The sequence below is a fragment of the Lycium barbarum genome, chromosome 12, assembly GCF_019175385.1.
Source record: "Lycium barbarum isolate Lr01 chromosome 12, ASM1917538v2, whole genome shotgun sequence".
NCBI classification, from domain to species: domain Eukaryota; kingdom Viridiplantae; phylum Streptophyta; class Magnoliopsida; order Solanales; family Solanaceae; genus Lycium; species Lycium barbarum.
The window spans coordinates 23,198,703-23,220,229 of record NC_083348.1 but is presented as its reverse complement, the minus strand read 5'-3'; the positions used below and the strand labels follow the sequence as shown (position 1 = coordinate 23,220,229).

General features: G+C 38.3%; 1 protein-coding gene across 2 annotated transcripts; it reads right to left on the bottom strand.

The window, feature by feature from the left end:
- Positions 1-829: 829 nt before the first annotated feature.
- LOC132623903 (glycerophosphodiester phosphodiesterase GDPDL6-like) lies at positions 830-4,829 on the bottom strand. Of its 2 annotated transcripts, XM_060338712.1 has the most exons (10): positions 4,641-4,827; positions 4,235-4,474; positions 3,634-4,060; positions 3,433-3,542; positions 2,789-3,296; positions 2,669-2,710; positions 2,280-2,555; positions 2,024-2,160; positions 1,390-1,876; positions 830-1,274 (listed from the first exon to the last, which is right to left on the bottom strand). In XM_060338712.1, the coding sequence occupies exons 2-10, from the start codon at positions 4,235-4,237 to the stop codon at positions 916-918; spliced, it is 2,349 nt and encodes a 782-aa protein (XP_060194695.1). In that variant the 5' UTR covers positions 4,238-4,474; positions 4,641-4,827; the 3' UTR covers positions 830-915. The 2 variants fall into 2 exon arrangements, with proteins under 2 accessions (XP_060194695.1, XP_060194694.1); XM_060338711.1 differs by lacking the exon at positions 4,235-4,474 and having other exon boundaries at positions 4,641-4,829.
- Positions 4,830-21,527: the final 16,698 nt, after the last annotated feature.

Genomic DNA, 21,527 nt, shown 5'->3' with positions numbered 1-21,527 from the left:
TGTTTATATATGATTATACAAAGCATACACATTATATATACAAAGTATATGTATTGTTTATATATAGCTAGATAGAACAGATACATTATCTATACACTGATGATACAGTGGCTACATCGGCTACAAACTAGATGTGTGGATGAATAGCTATATAAAGCAGATATATTATCTATACATCGACGATACAGTGCTAAATTGTCTGCAAACTAGATGTGTACATGGGTTGTATAAATGAGTTGTTTACCCATTTTTAATTCCTTGCAATTTCATTTTTTGTTGTTATTAGCGGCCCGTTTCTTTTCTTCACTTATCTCTGCTGCTTATTATTAGCGTAACAATGTACTTTTGATTTAGTGATTGTAAGTTAAGCTATTTTTACCACTTTAGCAATCTCTCTCATCAAGTCTTTGAATTTTTTTAACTTTTTCGCTTGTGAGATTTCTGATGGATAATTGAACTACAAGGAAAAAGCTGTAGATGTCTTCAAAATGTTTGTTATGTGTCATATTCCATTTCTCCCATTGATGACTATTCTATAATCTTTGCCTCGAACCCCCTATTGTTGGGGCAGGAGTTGGGGGAATAGAATAAAGCCATTGAAATTTTCTCTAAAAACGAATGAATGTTATTTCATAAAGGGTTATTATACCCCATGACTGCATAGTAGCTCTTTTAACTCTTTGGTTAATTTTAAGGGAGATGCTTTGTAAGCCTTGTTGTCCTTTATTTACATTATCATATGCGCAGGGAACTAATTAACCATTTATATTACCAAAAAGAACAAGAAGAAAAGAAAAAGGAAAGAATTATTGAAATTGTTGCCTAAGGGTACTGAAATAAGTATATGCTATTAATTGTTGTTAAAAACTGTATATCTTAACTGTTTATAAACATTCTCATTTTACCAGTAGATCCTTAGAACAAAGTAAGTAGTCCAAACATAGTTGCAAAGAAGAGAGCAACAACATTAATTGTGGCAGCAGTTGCGCTGCTTGGAGCTTGGGGTTGTGCAGGAGGAGGTGAAGGAGGAGCATTGGTGTTAGTGTTGGTGTTGGTGTTGTTTGAGGTGGAGTTGGAAGCAGAACCTCCATCATCCTTGGCAATTACAGCTACAGGAGGAAGTGGTGGAGTAACAAAGTCCTTAGTCTCCAAGTGCACTGGAGGCGGAGGCTTGTACTCTGCTACTTCTTTTGGATCAAGTGCAAATGTTATGATATCCCCTGGATTTATGTCTTGTATCCTATACGCCATTGGATCCCCAGTGCACAAGTTTCCTGTGCCAACCACATATATAAAATAATAGTCATTTTTGTATTTCACACAATTAATTACTCTAGTACTTAGAAAATTTAATCAACTAGCTAGCCATCTGAGTGTTGATTTACTTACTACTGTATGCATTTGCAGTGCTTGGGTACTGGGTTATGATTCCATCCGCACCATAGTAAATAAGGTTATGGATCAGCATATAAGGATCAGAGCTATAATCCATGTAAATATCTTGGAATTCATTTAGAACAGTTCCAGCATAGACACTAATATTGGCCCAATGCATACATTCGATAAGGTTGGTGAAGTTCAAACTGAAACCCTCTCCTCGAAATTGTGTGTATAAGGAGTGCTTATGTAAAAACACCGCATCTGCGTGCTTCTTGATTTCCAATGCTGTCTCATTGGTTACAAATTCCACCTGCTTCTTAATGTGAAGTACTTTTTGGTAAGCGGGGATATCCTTGAATTTGTCCAACACTGAACTTTCACCTGACATGATCAGAACCTTCTGAGTCGACTGCTTATCAAGTGTGGCATTGCTCAAAGCAGTCGTGACGACACCCACAATGTCAAGACCCTTGTTGGCTGCAAGGTAGGCAGCATTCTTGAACACAACCAAGTTGCAGTTAGTTATTAATAATTCCGAAAATCCAGGACTATATATATATATATATATATAGATATATATATATATATATATATCCAGGACTATATATATATATATATAATGTAGAGTAGAAAAGAAACTTACTTCTATGTTGATCAGAACTCCAGGAACTGCCTTTTCCTTAGCGAATTCCAAGAAATCAGATAGAGTTACAAACTTGCCCACATTCTTGCGTGCTGGATCCCTTGCCAAATCTCCATTAAATTCACTGAACATTTGAGCTGTGGTCGGATAATATAAAACAAATAAAGAGAGAAAAGAAGAGAATTAGATATCGGACAATGAAATAAAGCTAGTACTATTTGAAATATTATTTTCTTGAGAGAGGTGACTGGCTCACGTTTTAATGACTGAATTTCATCCCATGTAAAATCGAAAGAGAAAATTCCCATAGAGGATTGAATTGCATCCACCTTAGCCGCTCGACTCATGAAAGGTCCGGAAGCAGTGGTTGTTGGGATGAGGTCAACTGAAGGCAAGCAGAATGCAACTGCATCTTTTGTCATCTGGACAGAACAATCGATTATGTCAGCACCATCATCTACTGCTTTTTGATAGGCAAGATCTGTTGATCCTGGATAGTCTCCATTGGCTCCATTTGCCGAAATAATCAGAGCTGCCAATTAAATCGCACAATAAAATTAAGCTGTCACTTTTTTTCAAAAGTATTGTGGAACACTAAGTACTACTACTTAGTTCTTTCATTGCACGAGAGATTCATTTCCTTACTAGGGACTTTCCTTGAAGCGTTCCGACTCCCTGCCAAGCAAGCTGCAGCCAGAAGTAGCAACTGTGAGCTATAATATTTGTATGTGTATTTCCTCTTAATCATAAGAAGAATATTCTTACCAATGGCCATTGATGCAGACGTAGCGAAGTCTGTGACTACACCGTCAACAGCAAACTTGGAGTTGTCAACGAATTGTAGATATTCTCTTTGCGGATCATAACTGTAATTGTAAGGCAAAAGGTTATCATTTGCGAATCCATATGCAAAAACTTCAAGACCTTGTTTATGAGCTTCAGCTACTAAATTGGTACTAGGCTCTAAATAGCGAGCTTTATTGACGGGCCATATGTACTCTCTTGGCACAACGATTCCCGCAGCGAATGTCTTGATCATGGGTAACTTTGTTAATAATGAAGCATATGGTTCATTTGTTGTGGTTTCAACTGCATTTCTATCAGTGGGAAACTTGAAAATTAGCTTCGTTTTGAGACCGCGGACAATTGGTCCCACGCTTTTCAAGAAATCAATCTCTGGAGACGATATGTAAGAGATATCCTTCTTTATCTCCAGGAGCTTTTTAATATCATCCACTAAACTTAGTTTGTGCTGGTTGTAGAATGTCGCGTACTGCAATACAATTTAAGAAATTAATTAGGGAACCAAGACTGCACAATTTGATAAAAAATAATTCATTTTACGGACAATAGGATTTAGCATGCATTTCATCAGATGTTTTAAAAATAAGAAACTGCCTAATAGACACCTCGGCATTGATCCACACTACAGCGTTCCTGTTTTCTTCTAAAAATAGTTCAGTTGGATATGGTGATGAAAAATCAAATAAATCTGTTCTGCTGAATATTGATTGTGTCACTGGAAAACAAGACAAGAAGTAAAAAAAAGTCAGCTACAAATATAAGTAGTAGTACCATATATCCATTTTCATGCATAAGCTGTGACTTACCAATCAATTTACTAAGCATCTCATCACTCGTGAAGTCCAATGCAAACCATCCTTGAAGTTCTTTTCCATTAACAATGTAGGTTTTTCTACGATTTGGAAAAGCATCAGCTGCAGTTGTTGTATTCTGGAGGTTTAACTGTGAGAGACAAAAGCTCTGTCCATCGCGACTCATATGGAGATCACATAGCAAGACAGTACCACCCTTTCCAAATACAATTGATTGACTGAATGCTAAATCTGATTGCGGGGGGTAAAGTCCCGAAAATCCCCCATTCGCAACTACAACTGGTTCATCACCATGTAGAGTCAACCATGTTCGCTTAGGAAGAGAAGGAGGAACTGCAGGCTTACCACCTTTTGGATCAGCTATAGTGCAATGGATCAGCAAGCAAACTAACAAGAGATGCCTGATCATTTTCTTCCAATCCTGTTCCACCCAAAGTATGTTTGCTTAACCAAATAAGCATCATGTTTAATTAGTTAGAAAGAAATAAAACACTTTTTACTCCTATATGTTTTATTTATATGTTTAAGAACCATCTCGATATCATATAAGACGAATGATATTCCTCTTCATATTCAAGAATGCAACCTTGCTTACCATTCAGTATCTAATTTCTGCACATGATGTAACTCTCCATGAGTTCCCACCCAATATGAAAAAATGTGCAAAAAATAATAGCGACAACAACCCAAAAGCGAAAAAAGATTACGATGCTGCTGCGAGGGAATGTGTATCCATTAAATGAGGCTACACTAATCTTGTACCACCAATTGAAACTGCCAAACCCAACATTCTTTAGAATACATCGATGAGCCTTTATGTTTCTCCATTCTTTATCTACATAATTCATAAATTGCATCATTTGAATAATTCTATCAAATAGGTAAATGACTAAAAATCAAACCCGTTACATGATCATAATCGAAATGTAAAAACATGTACGTGCAATGACATATATGACATCAAGAATTAAGAAGAAAGGAAGAAATGCAATAAAACTCACTTGAATCTTGAGATCGGGGAAGGAAGAGAGAAGCATTCCCCCTTGAGTTTCAGAAGGACAAAAAATAAAGATAAAAATGAAAAAAAAAGGAAAGAAAAATGAGGTAAGAAACTCTCAAGGGAATGGAGAAAGGCAGGAAAAGGGGACGAAGAGTTTTAAATAAAATGGAGAGAATATTAAGAGGCTTTAATTAATTTTCTTTCTCGCATATCTCGGATTAATATCTGGTTCTTATTATTTTATTTTCCTCTTCAATGGATTTCACTATTTTTGTTCTTTCCTTTTAGCTTTTCGGTTGAATTATTTACCTTACTAGTAAATTTGGTTGCGCTTCACGCGATTATGAAAGATTCATTAGATTTACAAAGTAATTACTATTTGTGAAAATTGAATTTTTTTTGAGATATTTCTTTTTAGTTCTCAAAGCAAAAAAAATATTATATTTTAGCTCTTAATCAATTTTATTATTAACACTTTGTTCTATATTTTCCTCTAAGTTTTCATCACCGACTTGAAAATTAGATCTATAAAAAAGGAAAAAAGCTTCCTTAATTATCACCATCTGTTATTTTGTTTTGGTTTAGACGTGCAGCGATGCTCTTTTATTGTTTCATTTCATATATCAGTGACAAATTATATCTTAATACGAAAAAGTTTATCTACAAATAACCTGCAATTTACTATAGTAACGGTCTTTTATTATTTCTTTCATTCTTTATTAGTAGTATATTTCTTATTTTTCAGAAAGTTGTGTAAACATCTTATTATCCATTCAGAGAGTTTTTTCTCCTATTTAAGGTCCTTACATAAGCCAATTTAATCTTTTTTTGTTTCTACCACGTCAGTGACAATATTTACCATATAAGCATGAACGTTAGAATTATCAAATAAATGAAAAACACGTAATTTTTTTATTCTTCATAAGTAAAACAAAAGTATAGCCATTAATCTCTACATTTGGGCTAAAGGCATTGGTTACCACCAAGGAAATTCCGTTTTATAATATTAAAAGAGGGAGAAATAAAGAGGAACTAGAACGTAACAACCTGCATTTTTGTTGGCCCCCAACCTCATCTAAAAACAGCGAAAATCAATCTAAAAATAATTACAACCCTATACACACAAAGTAAAGGAATTAAGAGAAATACTCTGTAGTTATAATAATTGTGAGACACCAACGTTTTTTCCTGGATCGATATAGAAAAAAAAATTACTTCTTGAGACTTGAGACACCAACGTTTGGGCATGTGAAGAGGAGAGACACGGATGCCCCAGTGCGGAGGTGTGAGAGGTTGGCCATGGATGGTTTCAGACGAGGTAGGGGTAGGCCAAAGAAGTATTGGGGAGAGGTAATTAGACACGACATGGCGCAGTTACAGCTTACCGAGGACATGACCTTAGATAGGAGGGTTTGGAGGACCCATATTAGGGTAGAAGGCTAGTAGATAGTCTCATTACCCTGCCTTATTAATAGTCGCATTATCGTAGTATAATTTCTTGTGCTCTAATTTATGCTATTATGCTATTATCTGTTATTTCCTGTGCTTTGATTATTCTATGTTATCTGTGTCGTTTGCGTTACTTCATTTCCATATCGCTTTGAATCTCTTAGCCGTATCTGACCTCTTTTTATGTTTTTATTGAGTCGAGGGTCTCTCGGAAACAGCCATCCTACCTTGGTAGGAGTAAGGTCTGCGTACACTCTACCCTCCCCAGACCCCACGTTGTGGGATTTCACTGGGTTGTTGTTGTTGTTGTTGTTGTTGAGACTTGAGATTTTCCGAATAAGTAATTTGTAATGTTAAGTAGTAATAATAAATAAGACAAAGATAGCAGGAGCTCTTGGCGCACGTTACACTACGTGTAATAATGTACGCCGATAGTAATGGCTCGTCAACGGCGTGTAGCACTCCGACCACCGGCACTGGTTAATGCACCTAAAGAACGTTTTGTCACTCCAGACTCCAGAATACCCCACACTTTGGCTCCATTAAAGCTTGGCAGCTGGCTGCCTGGTGGAGGGAACACTGATACGACTATTCCTATACCGGAGAAGGAGATTGGTCCACCGGATCCTAGAGATGAGATAGCTGAAGGTTCAAATGCGGCACAAAAACTACTATTTTCAGCTGGATCTCATACTACACCTCCGAATTATGTGGGTAGGCAAGCAACACCACCAATGGCAGTTGACATTGTTCGTGGCAATCGACAATTGAAGCACGCTATGCAACTTGAATACTATCCTTCTGTAATCAAATATTGTAGACTCTCATGAGGCTGAATCTGAATGTGAAAAATGGACAAATGCCCTAATTGGACATGTATTAGGGGGAACACCAAGCTTCAAAGAGATGTTGAAATTCGTGTATAGTGTTTGGAATTTTGTGACAACACCACGAGTGCACTAACACGATGAGGGCTATTTCATATTCCTCTTAAACATTAGTGAAGATAAGAGCATGACATTGCTGGGAGGACCGTATACATTCAACAATAGACCAATGATTCTCTGTAATTGGGTGAAGGACTTTAAGTTTCAACCTGAGATGATAAGAATTCTTCCCTTGTGGTTTCAGTTTCCTAAATTGCCAGTGTACTATTGAGCTGAAGAAAACCTTAGGCGAATTGCAAGTTTTATTGGTAAACCAATTTGTGCTGATTAGATTAACTGCTAAAATTGAGAGAATTTCCTATGCTAGGATTCTTATTGAGGTGGATATAACACAATAATTACTAGATGAGCTATGCATTGAGAATCTTGATGGTGTAGTGCTGGTGCAGGAAATTACATATGAGTGGGCCCCAAAAAATTTCCATGATTGTATGTAACTAGGTCATGATGATGGGGAGTGCGAGAAAGCTCAACCTCAACCTGTCCAAGACCATGTTCCTAGAAAGAAGAAGGCAAAAAAGAGGAGACCACCACCACCTCAATGGTTACCTAAGCATAACAGCAGGATGAAGCCAGTAAAAATGTTATTGTGACAATAGAAGGGGATCAAAGTAACCAAGTAGATGAACATGTTGATCCATTTCCTGCATTGAGCAAGAGCTTACCACAAGGCAGACCACCTCCTCGTAGCAACAAAACTGGACACTTGGTTCAAAAATAGATCACACCGCAAGAGGATAGTCAATCAAATGCAATGGGTGAGACACAACCTGAATCATTGGCACACAACCAAGAAGAATCAGAGAAGGCACCAAACAGGGCTAAAGCACCTGATCCACCCCTAGTTAGATGATCTTTAGCTTATGGAATATAAGAGGGCTAATAGGCCCGTCAAGTAGAAGGAATTGAATTCCTTCCTGCAAAAACATAAAATGGATTTGTTAGGTTGCTTCGATAAAAAAATAAAGGTTCATAAAGTGGAGCAGATTAAAAGATTCTATGGGCAAGAGTGGCAAACTTTTGCTAACTACCCTACAACACTAAATGGTAGGATTTGGCTGTTTTGGAGACATAAAACAATGGATGTAACTATATTAGATACTTCAACTCAGCTGGTTCATTTCAGAATTCAGGACAAGGATTCCGCCTTTGCTTATCTAATGACCTTTATATATGGTTTTAATACTGCTACTGCTCGTATGGGACTTTCGAATAATTTGAGAACTATAGTTACTACAGGTACAGAACCATGGATTATCCTAGGGGACTTTAATGCCATATTATCACATGAAGACAGAATAAATGGGGAACCAATACTACCACAAGAAACAAATGTGTGGAGGATATTGGGGTGGGACAACTATTAAGGAGAGGGAAACATTTTACTTAGTGTAATAAGAGGGATGGGGATGAAAGGATATATACTCACATAGATTGGGCATTTGGCAACCCTGCTTGGCTGGCACAATATAATTATATTGAGGCAGACTTCCTTGATCCAGGATGTTCAGACCATTCCCCCTTTCTCTTGAACTCAACAGCAATCTACAGTTAGAATAGGAGACCCTTTAGACTACTCAATGTACTGATGCTACAAGATAACTTTAAAGAACTGGTGCAAAAAACATGGGATCAAACAGTTCCAGGATACACGATGTATAATATTTTGCAGAAGTTGCACAAGATTGCTCACCAGTTAGGGAAACTGTAGAAAGAGTACTCATCCATTGAGAAGAGACTAAATCAGTTTAGAGGGAGATAACATGAAATCCAGGATGCATTGCCTACTAATCTCTTTAACCAGTCTCTGATCACTGAGGAAAGAGAATTTATTCAAGCAATTAACAAATGGGAAGCTGTGAATAAAAGGGTACTAAGACAAAGGTCCAGGGCAACTTGGATCAACCATGGGGATAAGAACTCTAAGTACTTCCTTTCTCATTTGAAAGCTAGGTAAGCAAGAAATAGAATATCTTCCATAGACAATGAACAGCGGGTCAAACTGGTTGATCCAATATTGATACAATAAGAATTTATGGAGTTCTTCAAATCCTTGCTTGGTCATGCTGCAGAAACTCTTCCTTATATCTCTAGATGGACTAGTGGGAACCCTAAAGACATACTAGATAGACACAGAGAATGCAAGAATTGAAGAAGCAAGTTTAAGAAGGTCTCGAGCTCTTAAAACCACAAACACAGAAGAAAAAGAAGAAGAAGAAGAAGAAGAAGAAGAAGAAGAAGAAGAAGAAGAAGAAGAAGAAGAAGAAGAAGAAGAAGAAGAAGAAGAAGAAGAAGGGGACATGGCTCTGGTTACAAGAAAATTTCATAAAATTCCTCAGAAGGGAAACTATTCCAAAAGAGGCAAGAGCATCGATAGAGGACAGGCAGGTGGATGCTTCAAGTGTGATAAACTGATCACGCTATCAAAGATTGCCCACAATGGGAAGTAGAATGGAAGAAGAGAAGGGCAGAGAGGGAGAACAGAGAAACAAGCAAGAACAAGGAGACAAACAAGGCTATGGTAGCACCCTGGGGCTTTGATAATGACTCAGAAGATGATGCTGACTACACTGCACTCATGGTTGATGACCACTAAGAATCAGACATGGAAGAAGACATCAAGGTAAGCACAAATGGCTCAAGGACAGATTGGATGTATTATCAAAAGAAAAAATAATATCCTTGATGGATTACCTGATTGATGATTGTAATGAGATGAGCACAAGAAAAGATGAATCACTCATTGACGTTACAAGCCTGGAGGACCAACTACTGAAGAGTGAAGAAAGCAGAGTAAAAATGGAGAAAGAAAAGCAGCTACTAAAAGAACAGGTTGCTCAACTTGGTTCATCCATTTTTGTTCTTCAATTTGAAGTTATAATGCTGACACTCAGATCAAAAAAGCATGTGGTAAATGATGAGCAACTGGAGGCAGAGTCTGAGTTAAAAAGGGTAAGAAGAGAGTTGCACTAGAAAGAGAAAAATCCAAAGATATTAGCTCAAAACTACTTAAAACGGAGCACGAACTTGAAAGAGCAAATCGATGGACTCAGGCCTCTCAACTACTGGCAAATCTCACAAGTCAAAAGCAAGACAGAACTACAGGATTGGGATTTGACAGAACGGCCACACATAACGTGTCAGAAGAGGTGTTGTGCACTTTGTGTGGAAAGTTGGGGCGCTGCAAAATTGAATGTCCAGTGTACATGAGCTATAATATCAAGAACCTAAAGATTGCAAAGAAGAACACTAAGTTAGTTAAGAAGAAACCTACAGGTGTTGGAAATAGGTTGATGTGGACACTGCCCGAATGGACAAAGAAGGAATTGATCCACCTCCAGGTTAAAGGAAAGGGACCCAAGCTTGCATGGGTGCCCAAAACCAACCCTTTGCTTTTTACAGGAAAGAGGAGCAGAAGAGCAAGCTATAATGATATACGAATAATGCTTGCTCATGATATGAAGAGAGAAAACAATGATAATTCTTCTCACTCTTAAAAATAGAAGGAAGAAGATATTGCAAAAAGAAAGTTATCCAAAGAAGAAGGAAATTAGAAAGGGGGAACTAGCATGAAACAGGTTAAGGAACCTGTTCCTGATATTAAAAGGAAACGGTCAAACAGGAACAGGTGTTATACACTCCGGAGATAAAGTATTATGATTCAGGAGGTAAAACCGGAGGACTCATTCATGAAAAAAAAATGTGGTCAAGTGCATATGTGCTACATTAAAGAAGGGTTCCCACAGGGCTTATAAAAGGAAGATTATGCTAGCACCGGGAATGATTAAAGCTTCACATGTACCCCTCAATATTTGCTAGGAGGGTTGTCACATATTGTATGGTATACTGAGTATTTGAAATATTTCACTTAGTCTTGTACATTAAATTGTACATCTTATACTGGGTAGGTTCATGATCTTGTAAAGTCTAAACATGATGACTGTCACAGAAGCAGGGCTCAAATCAAAGACTGCAAATATGCTTCAGGTATGTTTTCTTTTCTCTACAGTAAACTATATACTCAGATCACGGAACATGTTAGACAACCTGGTTTAACTACCCCAGTCATGTCTAGCATCCTTAAAAAGTGCATTGAGAGGAGAAAAAGTGAGCCATAATGATAGCCTTGAAAAACACTCAGATTAAACTAATATAGACTCATCCTCATCTCACAAATTTCATTTTGCCTCTATCTCACACATCCGAGTCATATGAAAAACATTACCTGATTCACTCAAAAACTCCGATCAGTCTCCCACCTTCTCATACTCCCTTAATCTATCAAAATTAGAGAATATACTTCACCTCACCCTAAAACAACAAACCTTTCTCTGATAACCAAATAATTTTGTCAACTGGAAAAATGAATGGGAAAAGAAAATTGGATGGAGCTTATAAACAGGGGTAATATATGAAAAATCCCAAAACAGGGGATAGAATGAAGGAAATCAGTTGTACAACAACTGTTCAAGAAAATAAGTTGGTTGATACGTTAAGCTCATCTAAACAGGATTCATTTGAGCTATTGTGAAACGGGAGTTGTGGAGATATAAGGATTCATGCAGTACTATGGATGGTTGAATTAGAGAAAGAACCCCTCACCATCAAGAAAGTAACTAGATTTCGGATCTTGGTCTTCATGGGCAAAACCAATGGGTCTTCTTGGGGGAAAAAGGTGGATATTGCATATCACTTTATGATCTATGCAAGTAACTAAGCCAATTAACATGAAAAAGGGCTTGATTCAGATGGTGATTAAGGGAAGAAACAAAGATAGACATATATTTCCCTTATAGCAACAGTAGCCTCCCGCACCTGCAAAATAAGCTTCCATAGAAAATCCATAGGTTTAGGACCTCCACATTGGTCAAATTTTCTTTGAAGTAATTAGTCTCTCCCTAAAACGTATCCTTGTACAAATCTTAGAAGTCTAATTCTATTGGTTGTTTGTATATCGTTGTAACCAAGGGACTAGAATTGAACTTGTTGACATCAATGAAAAAAACACTATTGCATATCTTACTAATTTGTGCCTAAAATGCATGACATGAATGTTTTCTTAACTTAAAAAGTAAATTTTCTTATTTGTGTATATGCAATAGGGCCAATGGCCATGAATTGAATACTGAATGAATATTACTAACTGTAATATGGGGATTAACTATTTAATGATGCCAAAAGAGGTAAGATTTAATTGTACCATCCAGATTTATGACTTATATACTAACATGGTTAAATTTACGTTCAAGTCGAAGCTGTGAATGTTTGGAACTGGTTGACGAAACAGGTTGATACACGGTACAATGAGCACAGAATAACAGAGAGTTTGTCATCGTCAAAAAAGGGAGAATTTGTTGGCATAAAGCGATGTGTGAAGTTTTCCTGATGGACAAAGTGAACCATGTAGAAAAACTAGGTCTAGATACATGTGATAATTGACAAGTATGATTGAACAAAGACAGATATATGGTTGAATAAAGCAGATGTTCCAAACACAATAAAATGTCTGAATGAGCAAGAATGCACATAGTGAATGGAACAGGTCCAAAGACCTGATCTATCACAAAGAGATAGTTGCAAGCAATGCACGTGAATCAGGTTTACAAGCATACTCAATCAGACATAGACAAGCAGACAACCACAGTCCAAAAAGGGAGAGAAGACGACTTAGTAAAAGAAGCAGTTCAATGAAGAAATAAAATAAATGTACAAAACATGTTCTATATCATGGAGTCATCAGGTGCAGTGGATGAATGATCTAGAAGTGAAGAAATTATGTGAATAAGAGCTTAAAGTAATCAGAGGTGAGTTGACCAGTTGGAGACATAGAGCAACCTAGATGAATAAAACAAGTCCGTCAACTTGTTCCAGACAATATCTCAGAAGCAGTTTAAAAGAAGATGCAAAATGAAAGAGATTGGTGGAATAGCTATATGAAAATGTTCCAGCTCATACAAATGTGATATTCAGAGGTGGACGAACTAGGCAGACAGGTTTGTGAACATGTTCAAACAAATACAACATCAACAAGGATTAGTAAGCCTTCTACAAGGAAAAGAAGTCGACTCAACAAGGCAAGAATCCAAGGACAACACACAATCTTATTGCGTGTTATGGTCCAACAAGGAGAAGGTTTTGTCACTGACCTGCTGTGCTTGAATTGTTATAAATACCCAGGTCTTACCGAGAAGAAGTTTGTACACCCACAAAGAGAGAATTCAGAATATTGAGCGAGGAGAAGATTTATCCATAACATTCAAGAATCCAGGGTTGCGTCCCTACTGTAAGAAGAAGCATTGAAGGAACTGTTTTACAGTATAATGTTCTCCAATTCACAAGTCTAGATATGTTGTATGAGGTTGTTTTATCGAGTGGTATCTTTATCCTTATTAAGAAGCATAACAGTAGATACGAAATTGTAACTTCAAGTAGGAGTTTACTAGTTGAAGATAGCTTGCTAGTCAGAGTTTGGGTTACCAGGTTGAGGTAGGAGTTAGGTTTCAGAGTTTGTAACATAATTTGTAGTTGGCTCACAGTTGTCGTGCAGTTTGGGGAAAATCCTTCAGGTCTATAGGTTATGGTTTTTATCGTTCTTGTGAGTTGGGTGTTTTCCATGTAAAAATACTGTGTTCTTTACCTTCCTATTTGTTTTTATTTCGCAAACACATTCATAGAATAGGTTAGGTAACGTGTAATGTCAATAGGCGAAAACTAGGTATGCATTGGGACAGACATCTAGGTAGTGCAAAGCTAACAACCTATGTACAAGATGATACCAGTAGTTAGCATTACAGTTTATATGTTCACGTGACTTATATATGATAGATTAGACCTGTTATGAGCTGTGAGATGTTGTTACAGAATGTCCAGGAAGGAAAAGATAAAGAGAAATACTATGTGTCCTGATTGGTAAGACTCGAATATATAACATTACTTACTTGTTGTATGATGTGCTGTTCAATTTCCAGGTGATCTTGGCATATGTTTTATCCTGTCATCACATCAGCATTTCTTTCATTTGATTATTGTACTCTTTTAGGATTATTCTTGTCACGACCCGTCTAGGGGGCCCCGACAAGTGCCCGGTGCTACCCCACCCGGGCACCCCTTGGCTTACATTTACACTTAGATCTAGGTGAGCCACAAAATTAAACATACATTTCTATTCATCAGTCATACTAGTCCCATTGGACAACAATGCCTGTATATCATCATTGGCATCTATACCACGTCAACGTACATGAGCCGACAAGGCTAACAAAATGATATACAAAATATAGGCCGACAAGGCCAAACACATCTAACCACGTACACATGTCTACAAGCCTCTAAGGAGAGTATAACATATCACATAAGCGGGACAGGACCCCGCTATGCCCATAATTATGTACACAAAATAATTAGTACCCAAAAGCTATAGCTCTGAATGAAATGGAGCTCCGCTATGTAGTCCCTAAGAATGTAGCTATGGATCAACTCTGTCTCCCTGTGCACCTGCGGGCATGACGCAACGTCCACAAACACAAGGATGTCAGTACGAAGAATGTACTGAGTATGTAAGGCATGATCAATATCAATGTAGAAGCATAATAAGCAACATGAAAAATAGCACAGGATGGGAGATGGTAATATCATCGTCATAAGCACTTACTTGCCCTTCATAGAAACTTTCCATTCTAATGCGTATTTGTGTACATATATCCATATCCGTATCCATAATCGTATCCATTCCACATTTATACTCATATTCACATACATACTCGTATCTATATCATATACATATTCATATCATATACATAGCACTTACATAACATACCCGACCATGCCAGATCGGTGTTTCATACATACTTGGCCAACCAAGGCTCAAGGTTACACATACCTAGCCCTACCAAGGCGTCAGGGTTACATCTACTTGGCCTTACCAAGGCGTCAGGGTTATATCTACCTGGCCCTACCAAGGCGTCAGGGGTTATCCGTACCATCTACAGAGGTGTGCGTGCATTACATAATCATATACTTATTTATTTACATATCCTACCCGGCCTCATAAGCTCGGGGTTCCATAATAGTCATACATAGATACATATGCATAATAGCTCATAAGCATCTTTACTATTATAACTACTATCATCGTCGTCATCGTTATCGTCATCGCTATTACCACCAAAGTCGTCTTCCATATCATTGTCGCTATTATCGTCATTCATCACATCTATCTTTATAGGCTTACTCGTCATACGAGGAATTTAGCACAATTGTGGCGTACCAAGAATCGTGAGATAACAAGCTCGGAAGATCAAATCATTTGAAAGATATCATAGTCTTATAGAAGATTTGGACGTTTGGCCAAAGAACCATGCCTTATGAAAGAAGGGTTAGCCTTACATACCTTTCCGTTGAACTACTCTACACTTGCACGTTCTCCTCCGAAGCTCACGTCTCTACCTTCATTAAAGTCATACTATCATTAGAAATCGATAGCTAGCTTACATGACAAAAACTAGAGAATATCGGGCAATGTCTCCTCTATTTATACGACATTCCTCTATAGCGTATATCAACTCTCAAACGTCAATAATACATTCACAATACTATAACGATAGTCATTATTCATCCACATTATCCAAGGCCAGAACGCACGACTATGTCCATTCACGTACATTGCTCATCTCATGTTCTCAACATCATTTATAACATATTTACATCATAATACATCAAGAATCATAACTCAATTCAAACTATTTCTCAAAATGACACTATTCCACATTCATGACCTATTTTTCTTTACCCTTCTACAATCCAATTATTTCAACTCTCAAATACTTTAAAAAACATAGAAATATCATAAACCTTACCTTAGATGTCATAGGAACAAGCCTTGGTTGATAATACTCCACTTCAGCAAAACCCTTGTTCATCTCCAATGAGATTTCTTGACTTGTATGATCTTTAATGGGTTTTCTTACACTTGATTCACTTGGTTTATGTTTTTGATCACTAATAATCCTTGAATTCTTATGGAATAAATGTAGAGAGATGTTTTATAGAGTAGGGGTGAAGTGTGGAAATGAAATAATAAACTTGGTCCCCTTTTTAATAACCCAAAATCTGATCTGGAATGAACAGTCGTCGAAAGTACAATAGTGGTCGTAAACTCAGTTTACGGTCTGTATTCCAGTTTACAGGCCGTATTTCGTGGACGTATTTAATCATAACAGAACCAGAAAGTCAGGCTGAGACATGGTGATTTACGAACACAGTTTACGGGCCGTATTTCAGTTTACGGTCCGTATTTCACGTCATCTTTAACCATTCAAGCATTTGACAGAAAGTTGAAGTTTTGGAAGTTGAAATACGACATGGTAGTTTACGGCCCGTAAACTACTTTACGGTCCGTATTTCATTTTACGATCAACTGGTCAAAGTGCAAATCTGCAACTTTCCACATTTTCAGAACCTATAGTTAGTCATTATGGAGCATAACCTATCTCTTTGTGCAATTGCCTTTGGAATCTTACTTAGGGTCATCAAACGTCGTTCCTTGCTTATTAAAACATCATACATGCTATGCCCTTTGTTAGCCTATCCACTGTACGTTTGCGGGGAAATTTTCAAGGTGTAACATTCTCCCCCCCCCCCCCCCCCTTTTGGAACATTCGTCCTCGAATATTAAACACTCGGGATCCTGCGAAAATTTTGCCAGAGTTTCCCCTGTAATTTGGCACTACCAACCTACCACAACGACCCATAATATCATCGCCTGACAGGGCTACATAACAATATCAACATATCTATGGCCATACACGACCAAAAGCATGAAAAGGAAATCATACATACCTTATGATCTTGATATGTCGTCTGGCATCTCTCCCAAGGGTTGAAATAAATACGGGTATCTGGACCGCATACTTTCTTCCGCTTCCCATGTCATTTCTTCTCGTTTACTGCTTTTCCATAGATCTTTAACTGAGGTCACCTCTTTGTTTCTAAGCCTCCGTACTTGCCTATCTAGTATGGCAATGGGTACTTCTTCATAAGTCAACTTTTCTGTCACTTGCACATCACTTATTGGCACGACCTTAGTAGGGTCTCCAACACATTTCCGAAACATCAAGACATGAAAAACTGGATGGACGGACTCCAAATCCGGAGGTAAATCTAGCTCATAGGCCACCTTGCCTATCTTTCGTACAATCTCATAGGGCCCAATGTATCGGGGACTAAGCTTCCACTTTTTTCCAAATCTCATGACGCCCTTCATTGGCGACACTTTCAAGAATATCCAATCTTTAACCTGGAACTCCAAGTCTCTTCGACAATTATCCACATAGGACTTTTGACGACTTTGAGCTGCTAATAACCGATCTTGTATGAGCTTGACTTTCTCTATGGCTTGCTGGACCAAGTCTGGTCCTATCAACTTAGTCTCTCCTGGTTCAAACCACCCAATTGGGGATCTACACTTCCGCCCATATAGGGCTTCATACGGTGCCATTTGAATGCTAGAGTGATAACTATTATTGTAAGGAAATTCAATGAGTGGAAAATGGTCATCCCAATTACCTCCAAAATCTAGCATACATGCTCGTAACATATCTTCAAGAGTCTGAATGGTGCGCTCAGCTTGCCCATCGATCTGCGGGTGAAATGTCGTGCTAAGGCTCACTTGGGTCCCTAAACCCTCTTGGAAAGACTTCAAAAAATTTGTTGTAAACTGTGTCCCTCTATCAGAGATAATAGATACTGGAACACCATGGAGTCTCACTATCTCCTTAACATAAAGCCTTGCATAATCTTCTGCCACATAGGTCGTCCTGACTGGTAAGAAATGAGGTAAATTTGTGAGCCTATCTACAATCACCCATATAGAATCATACTTGCATAGAGAACGGGGTAAACCTGTAGTGAAATCCATGTTAATCACTTCCCACTTCTAAGTTGGAATTTCTATGGCTTGCAACAATCCACCCGGCTTTTGGTGCTCGATTTTCACTTGCTGATAGTTGGGACATTGAGCTACGAATCCCGCTATATCTTTCTTCATTCCATTCCACCAATATATATACTTAATATCATGATACATTTTTGTCGCACCGGGGTGAACAGAATAGCGAGAACAACGAGCTTCTCTCAATATTTGGTGGCGTAAATCTACCACATTGGGAACGCATAATCTGCCTCGACATCGGAGAACTCCGTCTCCTGAAAGCTCAAATGATGACTCCTCTTTCTGAGGGAGTGTATCCCTGTAATGCATTAGCATGGAATCTTCGCATTGTTTCTTCTTCACTTCTGCTACTAGCGACGAGATTGCTGAATTCTGAATAGTAGTTCCCTTGCTACCCGAGTCCACTATTCGAACTCCTAGACTAGCTAGTTGCTAGAGCTCACGAGCCATTTCTCTTTTCTCTGGTCGTACATCACATAAACTTCCCATAGATCTGCGGCTAAGGGCATCAGCCACAACATTTGCCTTTCCGGGGTGATACATGATATCGACATCGTAGTCTTTTAGCAATTCCAACCATCGTCGTTGCCGTAAATTCAACTCTTTCTGATTGAAGATATACTGAAGACTCTTATGATCTGTATAAATATCCACATGGACACCATATAAATAATGTCTCCACATCTTTAATGCATGAACCACTACAGCCAATTCTAGATCATGGGTCGGATAATTCTGCTCATGTTTTCCTAATTGCCTTGAAGCATACGCGATTACTTTACCATGTTGCATCAATACACAGCCTAGCCTGTTACACCTCGGAAAAGTCCCCGTACATGTACAAGGTATATACCAACGAAGGATATGGGCGAGGGGTGTTTTACTAAGCAAGGGGTGATGATTCGTGAATTTTTGGAAATGAAAAAGTTGTGGAATTTTATTCAGCACAGTGGTCGTGAAGTGCTATACGGCCCGTAAAGTGATTTACGGACCGTAAATGTTATGTCCCGTGTTTCGTGTAAGTGAAAATTGAGAAATAATTAAGATTTGTGCCTTATGAAGAAATATTTTAATTGTGGTGAATATAACGATGTTGGTTATGGAATCATTGATGTTAAGACATTGGGAAAGGCCGAGGGTAAACTTGGAATTTCGGAAATTAGTTTCGGGAATTACAAAACGGGACTTTTAATGAATTGGGCCAAGAAAAAAATTTGATAAGAAGTTAGGCCCAAAATCTTGAGATGGCCGGCCATTGTAGAGGCCCAAACTCAATTTTAAAGGTCATGTGCTATGCACATGACCTCTATGTAATGGATATATACTAAGCCTTGAGTTGGAGTTATCAAGAACAAGATCAAAACAAAAAAAAAAATTGAGCAAGTCCTTAAAAGAGGCTCTCGGCCGAGAGTGAATAGGAGAAAAAGAAAAATGATCCAAGCTTTGTTGTTAATCCAAAATTCTTAATTTCTACATAGTTGTGAAGTACTCAAGACGCTCTCCGACGTGATACAAGTAGTTTGGAGAAAGAGCGACGTTTGCGACAAGTCGGAAATTCAAGAAAAGGTATGAATTTTGTCCTCTTAATGTTATGAAATGGATATGTATGTGTTAGTGATTGGATTAGCATGAAGATTACGGGATGGGGTCGTGTTTGTGCATGGCGTGTGTGTGTGAAAAGGGTGTGTTTGGCCGTGTGCCTTAGATGGGAAAACAAGTGTGAATTGATTTCGTTTAAGGTTGTTAGTTGTGTCGTCATGGCCCTTATAACGTAAATGAATGTTTGGAGAATTGATTTGGTGCTAGAAAATAATTTCGGACGTTATCGGAAAGTGTATACCCTTGGTATATTTGTGTATATCATAGTATATTTATGATACTAAAGACTTTAAATATGATTTATAGTTGATGTTGATGAATTTGGAATGAAACGACGCAAGTTAGAATATTCGTCGTAACTTTTGGTGGTTGAAATGAAATAGGGAAAGAAATGGATTTTGAGAAACTTTGTATATGGTTTGGAACTTGTATGTTATGTGGTGGAATAATCTTGAATGAATGAATACAATAATGTGGACATGAGTTAGAATTGTGAAGTTTGAATATAGGATTACCAACTTATGTATTAAGGTGAAATTTTGAAGCTAGTGTGGTTTGATTGTGGTTTGTATTGTGTAATGATGTTTGGGTTGTTGTTGTTGTTGTATTTTGAGCCGAGCCAAGTCTCGGGGATGTTAGATTTATAGGGGAAATGCTGCCGAAATTTCGGTAGCCAAGTATAGCCCCAAAGATGAAAATGCTAACTCCCATGAATAGTAACTGGTAAAAGTGACCATTTGCAGTTTCTGGACGAAACGGGAATTGCGATTTGAGGAGCGTAAGGCGCCAACCAGGTATGTAAAGCCTACCTCTCATTCTTTTGGCATGTCCTAGACCCATTAGGTAAATTTCGGAATCTCGGGAATAACCCTGCTCTTGGAAATCGAAGTTCAAGTTCGAGCACTATTCACTCAGCGCGATTGAACCCCTTTTTGTCACTTTTGGTTAAAAGAATGTTCGTACCTCCATAACTTGTGCTGTTGTGCCCGAAACCCTTCGAAACTTTTGTAGATGGCTCTATGGAGCCGAAAGTGTGTGATTTGTGTCCGCCACCTCAATCTGACTCGAGGTGGGCCCGCGAGCCCCGAGGCTCCCCTTATTCGGTTTGTTTGATTCGTTTGTGTCCGTTATGATCCGCAACCGTCTGTTTAGGACCCAAGGATGTGTTTGAAACTTCCTATGCCATTAATGTACGTTCTATACTTTGAATGATGTGAGATTTTCGGAAAATGACTTATGAACAGCTTTCTTGCGAATTTGGCAGTTTGGAACTTCGTAACCTTTATATGCCTACTTTTATCAATTCGATCCCTACTCCGAGCCTTCTGGCGTCAGTATCTACCTACATGTAAACGATATGTTGAGTCCGACAAATTATTTTTAATATGCATATGGTTTCGGCACTACTCTGTTCGTGCTGTCTGCTATGACTTCGTTCGTCGGTACCCGGGCCGACTTTGTGATCGTGCGCACTATAATATATTCGGGAGTTATGATGTGTTACGGTTTTCGAGGCCTCGCCATAGGGCCGGTTACCGTTTATGGAGTTATGATGTGATATGGCATTTGATACGTTCTGATGATATGATGTGTGTGTGATATGATGTGTCTGGAGATTGTACGGAGATTTGAAACCTTCTGGAGTTATGATGTGCTGTGGCACCAGCGTCGGGGGGTGACCACGTTCCTAAACCCTATACATGATTTGATTTGCATTTGTACGTTCGCCTCCCGCACAGGTTTGCTTTGTTTGCGATGTTGGTGTGTTGGTTCTTTCTGACTCCAGCTGTGTTTGTGATTTATGTACCTTCTGCTTTACATACTCAGTACTTCTCCCGTACTGACCCCCGTTTCTTCGGGGGCTGTGGTTCATGCCCGCAGGTACAGAAGCTCGTTTGGGTGGTCCTCCAGTTTAGGCTACTCATTCTGCTGTGTTGGAAAGCTC

Bases quoted from the DNA above. Each gene is read 5' to 3' on its own strand.
- LOC132623903 (XM_060338711.1), bottom strand. From the start codon at position 4,676: ATGCTTCTCTCTTCCTTCCCCGATCTCAAGATTCAA. The intron at 4,061-4,640 runs GTGAGTTTTATT...TGGGTGGAACAG, and splicing joins TCCCCGATCTCAAGATTCAA to GATTGGAAGAAAATGATCAG. The intron at 2,711-2,788 runs GTAAGAATATTC...TTCTGGCTGCAG, and splicing joins GTCTGCATCAATGGCCATTG to CTTGCTTGGCAGGGAGTCGG.